The sequence below is a fragment of the Telmatherina bonti genome, assembly GCF_933228915.1.
Source record: "Telmatherina bonti genome assembly, chromosome: 7".
NCBI classification, from domain to species: Eukaryota; Metazoa; Chordata; class Actinopteri; order Atheriniformes; family Telmatherinidae; genus Telmatherina; species Telmatherina bonti.
This window is the reverse complement of record NC_136625.1, coordinates 17967699-17975826: the sequence shown is the minus strand read 5'-3', so window position 1 is coordinate 17975826 and position 8128 is coordinate 17967699. Positions and strand designations below refer to the sequence as shown.

The 8128-nt window shown below is 40.9% G+C and overlaps 1 protein-coding gene across 1 annotated transcript; it reads right to left on the bottom strand.

Moving 5' to 3' along the window:
• Nucleotides 1-354: 354 nt before the first annotated feature.
• On the bottom strand, nucleotides 355-5483 carry LOC306758853 (vimentin-like; the record flags this gene model as incomplete). Its single annotated transcript, XM_079244269.1, has 9 exons — nucleotides 355-643; nucleotides 725-810; nucleotides 923-966; nucleotides 1050-1270; nucleotides 1367-1492; nucleotides 2081-2245; nucleotides 2467-2562; nucleotides 4543-4603; nucleotides 4957-5483. 9 exons carry the CDS (start codon nucleotides 5481-5483, stop codon nucleotides 602-604), a joined length of 1368 nt encoding a protein of 455 aa, XP_079100395.1. The 3' UTR covers nucleotides 355-601.
• Nucleotides 5484-8128: the final 2645 nt, after the last annotated feature.

Sequence of the window (8128 nt, the reverse complement as noted above, 5' to 3'; positions counted from 1 at the left end):
CATTTATTTAACTTTACAAAATGAATAACTACATAAAAAGTTTATTATCTCTCCTCTCAAAACATAAAGTCAGTGATGTGCCCAAACTAAGAAAAAATGTAAAAAAAAGAATTATTGTACAAGTTAAATACTTGCAAGGGAAGACAATTTCACCACCTAATAATAAAATATTGAAGTATATATGCTTGATGTTGCATGGTAAAATATTACACTTTGTGCATGGTGCTAAGTCTTCATGGTTTATTGCTGCATACAGGCATTCGTGACATCTTTAGCATAGAGATTTATTGAAGTGTGCATGCTGTGTTGATCAAAAGTACTACTTTTGGATACAAAGAAAGGTTTCATAGACCTCAGTGAGGATTACTAAGTTGTGCTGATTTCATCATTTTGTCTAAACAAAGTACTTTCAGCAGCAGAGGAAGCAAAATACAGTCTGTGTCAACTAACAGGTGTACTGGATCATCACACATAAAGGCACTTTTTGAAGCTGTTTGCTTTTTTTTTATGGGGTGCTGGTTTGTCTGCTTGCTTGTAGCCCCCGTGAAATGTGTTTCTTCTTATTGCTTGTGTTGGTTGTTTGGCAAAAACAGAGACGGCATTATTCCATGTCATCGTGGTTTTGGGTCGACTCGTTGATCACCTAAAGAAAAGGACAGTGAAGCTGGTGAGTCGAGGTGTGTTTGACCACAAAAACTAACTAATTAAAAGAGTTTAACGCTACCTGACCATCCCTGGTCTCAATGGTCTTGATAAGAACTTTCTTGGTAGTTGTGGTTTCAACATGAGGTTTAGAATCAATCATTGTTTCTGTGGAATGATAAAGAAAAAATGTGTTTTATTGGAAATAGTAAATAAAAATGACATGAAATAATAACCAGTAATAGTATTCCTAAAATCAACATATGAGTAGCAACCTTACCTCTCAAGTTTAGAGAGGAGAAGTTTGGCAGCGGGGTGGAGATTCTGTGGGGGGTGAAAAAGCAGTCAGAAAATCAATAAGTGTAAATAAACCAACTCAAATGAATGGTCTTATCTTCCTCCGTTACCTGCTTTCCTCTCCTTCCAGCAGCTTCCTGTAGGTGGCAATCTCAATGTCCAGCGCCATCTTCACATTTAGCAGATCTTGGTACTCTCTGAGATGACGGGCCATCTCATCCTTCATGTTATGAATGTCCTCCTCCAGGCGGGCAATGGTGTCCTGGTACCCGCTGGTTTCCATGGAGTAGGTATCCTCCATCTCCCTCATCTGGCGCTCCAAGGACTCATTCTAGGACAATATCCAATAAGGTGACATAAAATTACACCAGTCCAGCGGTAACTTTTAATAACATAGTACAGTTTAAGTCAAAAACTGAATACTCACAGTTCCTTTGAGGGCATCCACCTCACAGGTAAGTGCCTGAACTTGGCGTCTGAAGTCATTGGCCTCCTGCTTGGCTACTCTCAAAGCGTCATTATTCCGGGCGGCAGCTTCAGTGAGGTCAGCAAACTGGAAGTCACGGGGACAAACAGAGATGGAAAAAAAACCCTCAGGACATCAGAAGGGACAGGCATTAGATAATCAATAGCTTAATAAGTGATGAGTCAGAAGCCAAGGGAGCGTGAACACAGTTTAAAGCCTGTAAATTATAAAAGATGTGGCCAAGACGTCATGCTGCCGTCTGATATTGAGGCACTTTTAAAGCAACTCTGCCGACTGAAAGTAAAGGGTTAGTAAGAATGTTAGAAACACAAGTCTGATCTACTTTTTTAAGGTTTGTGATCAAATAAAAATTAAATGAAAATGAAAAGCAATTTGCAGTGTAACTTGTAAACGCTTTGAAAACTGTAGTCATTTGATCATTTGGAATCGGTTTACTGCAAACAAACCTTTTTACACGCAAGTAATCATGTGGACTTCTGTTGATAAAAGCCCTTTGATCATTGCCTTTTCAAATGTAATCTGAAATCTGAGGCATGTGGGATTCTATTCAAGCTGTATTTAATTTTATTATGTTTTGTGAGCATCTGGAGCATGTGTTGCATCAGTTTCATGTTCCTTTTTTCCTTTATATATGTCATTACAGGGAGTCTTTACCTTGGATTTGTACCAGTCCTCTGACTCCTGGATGTTTTTGGAAGCCAGGCTCTCATATTGCAGACGGACATCCCTCAGGGCTGCAGTCAGGTCGGGTTTAGCCATGTCCATGTCAACCTGCACATGCTGCTGCTGCTGAAGTTGGCTCTGCAGTTCCAGCATTTCCTGCAACACCGTACAAGCAGCACACTTCTTTTTTTATCCCCTTTTTAAAATATTAAACAATGTTCCTGGGTGTATTAGAAAAGCTCTGTTGAACTAAATCCAACAAATGTAGCATTTGAGCAGATTAACACATATTTTGAATGATTTGGTTTTTCTTTCACAGATTAAGCAGATATGCAGTGGTCCTGATTCGGATTTTGCCACTAAAAAGGAAAGTTTACCTCATCATGTAGCTTCTTGAGGAAGTTAATTTCCTCCTGAAGTGACTCAACCTTCCGCTCCAGGTCCAGTCTGGCGAGGGCAGCATTGTCCACATCCTGTGCCATGACACTGCCTCTTAATAAGGTGACTTGTGAAGGGGACATGAATGATGCATCATGCATATGCTGACACGGGGAAAAATGAGGTCTTTCACGTGCTAAAAGGAACATACCTCACACTCCATATGTAGCAGTAGCAAGGTCATAAACACATGCATCTAATAAAAATCAACTGTAGGCACATGATATGTGCCACTGCAGATATTTGAAACAGATGAGGAGGTGTTGTCTTGTGATTCTAATGTGTTGTATTGGAGCAGCAGCTGTTCGGCAATGATTCCTGAATCCACCACAGGCGGACTCCCAGTCGATGGAAATTAAACACATTTGCACTAAAACTGCACCTTTGACAAGTAATGAGGTAATTCACCTCAGCAATTCTGTTGTGTTCTGTTTCTTATAAAGTAATATTGTAAAGCTGAGTCGTTCATCATATTTAGTCATATGCAAAACAGGATAATCTTATAAATGCTACAGTTCTATACAATTGTCAACCAGCCTACTACATAAATTATCCAAAATTGGTTACAAGATGAAGTGATATAGAAAAGGCTTAATTTGGCTTAATACTTTCTCTGTTCTTCCATGTTGGTGGGAGATAAGCTGTAAAATGCTGCCAAGGCAATTTAATGTACAGTTGCACAAGCTAATTGGAAATCTATGGCTGTGTGCTGTGCATGTCCTGTTTCAGTGAAAAGATTTCATGCATTTTAGTTTCTTTTTTTTTTTTCCAACAATTTCTGTTTCCTATCAGCTTATTGCATTTTCAACCTGATGTTCTATTTTGATTGTTCTGCTAGAAATTTGATTCTTATTCACTTCCAGAATTAATTATTCTTCTTAATAGATTAAAACAAAGTCATATGAAATTCTCTATTATACTTTAATTTTCCCATTGTGGTCAATGTTATTGCTCTTAACTCTTGTACTTGCACACTTTTTGTGGCACCACACGGCTTGGTTAGGGCGTTGGCAGGCTGGTAAGTGAGGTATCAGAAAATGAAGCAGCTTTGCGCCTGCACTAATGCCACAAACAAAGTGAGCTATTCAGCAGGGTTTCCCAAACAAGCCCAAGGCTGGAAGAGTGACTGTCTGCCTGACTGAGCTAGAGCCGGCTGCAGGCCCTGCATTGTTGTCCGTGTGCCATCGAGGCAGGCCACAGGGCTTTTCCTTCCTGCCATTCATATAGACAAGGCTGTGATCATGCAACTTAAAATCCTGAATGCAAAAAAAAATCTTTTGAAAAAAATAAAAAAAACAGGTTCATAATCTACTCTGAATCCTTTTTCTGTACAGATATCTACTCAAAAGTATTTGCATGACCCCTTATTGTTATTTACCATGAAATCAAGTCACAGGAAACAATCTCTGACAAGACCATAACAAGCAAGATTTTTGTGTGACGGTGCTCTCCCAGAATGAGACAGCCGGATCACATGGTGGCTTTTCTTCTCGCTCTGATAACCGCATTGGATCCACACTGTTGTCGCGCTGATGTCTAGCTCATTCACTGTGACCACTCAGACTTAAAAAGATCTCCTCTCATTGCAGGCCTGATTTAACTCAACAGCCAAAACTTGGCCTTTTGTACCAGGCCGGGGTCAGTCTGTGCTCTATAGCTATTTTGGATTAAAACTAGAGTCTGCTGTTGTGCCATCAGCAGAGTGTCTGTGCAGCTCATGCGCAATAATTAAAGAAAACCTGAAGAGAAAAAGAAAAACTTTGCATAAAAAAAAGAAAAAAAAACCTTCAGTGAGATTTTCTAACAGAAAATGGAGACTGACCTAATTTCGTTGTGAATTTTTGTGTTTAAAGTAGCTGAGAAGGAAGGGGCAGTGGACGGCTTGCTTCCATCAGCATCTTATACTGATGATCTAAACTGCAACTCCTTTTTCATTCATTCACCTGCAAATGCACTACAAAATAGGAGCTGTTCATTATATTAATCAACTAAAAACTAGGTGGAACATACTGTACCTGTCTAAAACTCTGCATGTTTGCTTCTGCCTCCTCTCGCTGGGAAATTTCATCCTGCAACCTGCAAAAGACAGAAACAGCAATAGTTGTCTATTTACAAGCCAGAGGAAAGTTTATTCCTTTAAAAAGAAAAAGAAAGAAAAAAATTGATTTTCTTCTCCCAGTTCTGTTGGCCCTTTTCTGCCATCACTTCTTGCATGAGAACTAACAGGGTAAGGGGGCAGTTCATTTGCGCAGTGACAAACACGTATTAGTCAACAACGAGAAACTTAAGTGTTTCAACCACTATTCTGTATATAATATACCTGAAATAAAAACGAGGAGCTACAAAGACTGCATTGGGAGTTTATGAGCCTGTGCATTCAAACAAAGACAGATACAGATTTGAGACCAGAAAGAGTCACGCCCTCCTACTTCTCTCTCAGCCTCTCGATGTCGTCTGCCAGGTTATCCCGGTGAACTTCAACCCGGGCCTTCTCGTTGGTCAGCTGGTCCACCTGGCGCCGCAGCTCCCGCATCTCGTCCTCATAAAGATCCCCCACCCTGGTGGTGCCTTTGCCCCGCAGCTGCTCCAGCTCCGCCAGCAGGATCTTGTTCTGCTGCTCCAAGAAGCGCACCTTCTCGATGTAGTTGGCGAAGCGGTCGTTGAGCGACTGCATCTGCGCCTTCTCGTTGGTGCGGTTCGTGATGAACTCGCTGTTTATGGCGTCGGACAAGGAGAAGTCCAAGTTTTCAGAGGCCAGCCGGGGCATGGCGGCGCTGCTCCGGAGCCTTTGGGTCTTCACTGCGTAAACAGCCGGAGCGGAGGAGAGTCCGTAGGACACCCGAGAGGAGCGCACGGGGTTGGAGAACTGGCGGCTGGAGTAGCTGGTCTTGGCTGAGACTCTGTCTCCACCGAACATCTTCTTGTAGGAGGAATGTGGGGCTGTTCTGTAGGACATCTTTTCGACAATCAGCCACCAGAGCAACGTGGGATGGGAGTCTGTTAGAGCCTCAGTAGCATCGGCGGAGTGCGCCTGGAAAGGCGTTTCCGAAATAATTATTCTTTTATAGTCTCCTCCTTATGCAAATAACGCAGCGGTGACTTGAGTGGCACACTGTAAATCCAATCAGAAATCGGAACACACACACACACACACACACACACACACACATAAAGACAAGCAACGCATACAAACCTAACTTTAAGGTCCATAAATGCAAATCCCGGAGCAATATGATTCATTCACAAGGAAATAGGAGCAGGCTACGCGAGGGTTGGCATCCCATGTCCTGTTACATCTAAACTTCTTTCGTTCTGGAGGTGGCAGCTTTATTTGCCCACAATGAAGTGACTGTTCTGACCAAGTTTAATATGGGTTTGATCTTCACCAAGAAACTAAGCTCATTTGAGTGCCTATAATTGGGACAATGTGCATCATTACAGGAAAGTGTTGGTATAAAACAAGGCACCATTCTCTGAATCCAGCTAAATGAAATGAGAGGAAAGGGAGATTTTTCAGCAAACTGCACTCTGACATAGAATATCTGGCAATGCAATCATTAGGATTACTTCTTTACTGTATATCTAATTAATTAACTTAAATCAGTAAGGCTACTTACTTACTTGCCTCCAGAGATAGATAAATACATTTGCATTTTTACACGCTTTTGTTTGCCCTATTTCAGCTTTTCAGTGAGTTTATTGCATCACAAGACTAAGTTGTCATCCAGCATGTTCAAAGTATTTATGAGCTACGAGTGCATGTTTTGCCTCAGTGTGAATGTATCAGATGTATTATGAGTGTCCTGGTAATTCTCAATAGAGGAAGAGAAATGTTGTTCAAAGTATGAGCAAGTCAGCATCCTCACAGCTGTTAATCAGGTTTAAAGAACATTATAGGTCTCTGTGGGATTTCACACTAGACAGAGACAGAGAAGTTAGTTTGGGTGCAAATCAAAGTCATGCGGTCAGGTTTCCTGCAGCCTTGTGCATTTAAAGTCTGCTGTTTATCCCCCTGTAATCAGACTGATAATAAAAATCTATCAAATGTGTCAGTGAAGGCTGATCTTTACGTCGAGGAGCTTTCCCCTTCCCTTTGTCTTTCGATCTCTCCTCTCCGCATTTTGAGTGCTGCAGTGCTGCTGACTGGCTGAGATTCAGGGATTCTGCAGGGAGATGCAGGACAGCAGAGCTGAGCCAGTGACACTCTACACCTTCAAGTCACTGGTGCTGTTCGGCGTGCTTAGCTATGTGGTGGACATGAAAATAGAAATCAAGCAGTGGGATCTCTTAAAACCATAGGCTCAGTTATCTGGAGATTTTTGAATTTTTGACCTGTTGTGGATGACTGCACTGATTTTGAGCAGTTTGCTTAATGATCCAACCAAGATCTGGTTGGACGTGTGTGAGGACGCACCGACACCAGGGCCGGATTAAAAGTGCACAGGAGTATTCCAGGGGCCCCCTTCCCCACCGCAACGTTGTAAAAATTGTGAATGATACACTGTGAAACAGCATTTCTAACATCTCTCAGCCAATAGCAATACACTAGACACTGTGGCATAACTATCTGGCTTTTATATACATTTTGTTTCATGTCCAAACTGCTGATATATGCCCTACATGGGCCCCACATGGGCCCCAAGTGGACATGGCCCCTGGGCTTGTGCCCACAATGCCCATTGCATAAGCCGGCCTTGACCAACACGTTCAAATTGAAAGACAACAAACCCCCTGTGACTCAGTAGATTGTTGAGCAGCAATAACTTTAAGTAATCATTTTCTATATGACACTGAATGTGTTTCCCATCATTGTGGGAGATTTTTTGATGCACCCTGCTTAACAGCTTAATTTTGCAGGAAATTAATCATCTGCACTTTTAAAGATCCTGCCACCAGATATTAGTCAGGTTGAAGTTTGGATTTTGACTTTTCTTTTTTTGACATTCTGCTGTGCTTGGACTCATAATTTTGACATATAACCCCAATGTCAGCCTAGCTTTAAGTTCCAGACAGCTCACGACTGCGCGACTCAAGAATACTTTGGTTTATAAGATTTTATCAAATATGTCTTAATTCCAGTGGAAGCTGTTTTGGTATAGTTTTTGTTAAATACTGTGGAATATGTCACTTGTTTATCTTGATGTGATGCCTACCTAACATCAAGACCTGGTGAGGACCAGATTATTTTCATTAGATCCTGAAGCATAAATGAAAGGTGTAACAACTTTTTTTTTTTTTTGCATGATTGTACACTTAGCCTTGTTTGGAAAAAGCATTCAAATCAAAGTTTGAGAGATGAAACAGTGATTAAAACATATTTATGTGAATTTTTAGTTTCAACTCAAGGTTTGCATTAAATATTAGCACCTAAATTTAACCTCTTAAGTTTCAAAGATGAAAGAACTCAATTGAAAGAAGAACTTTTTCAGTATAGATTAATAACTATAAATGAGCATAATTCTGCATTAGTATATATATATGGACCTTATTCAGACCATTTTATATATCACTTTTCTCCCACAGGCACATGTGTTTATTATAAATATCAAATGTAACTGATTACAGTGCCTTCAAACAGACATAAAGCATTTACAAAATTGG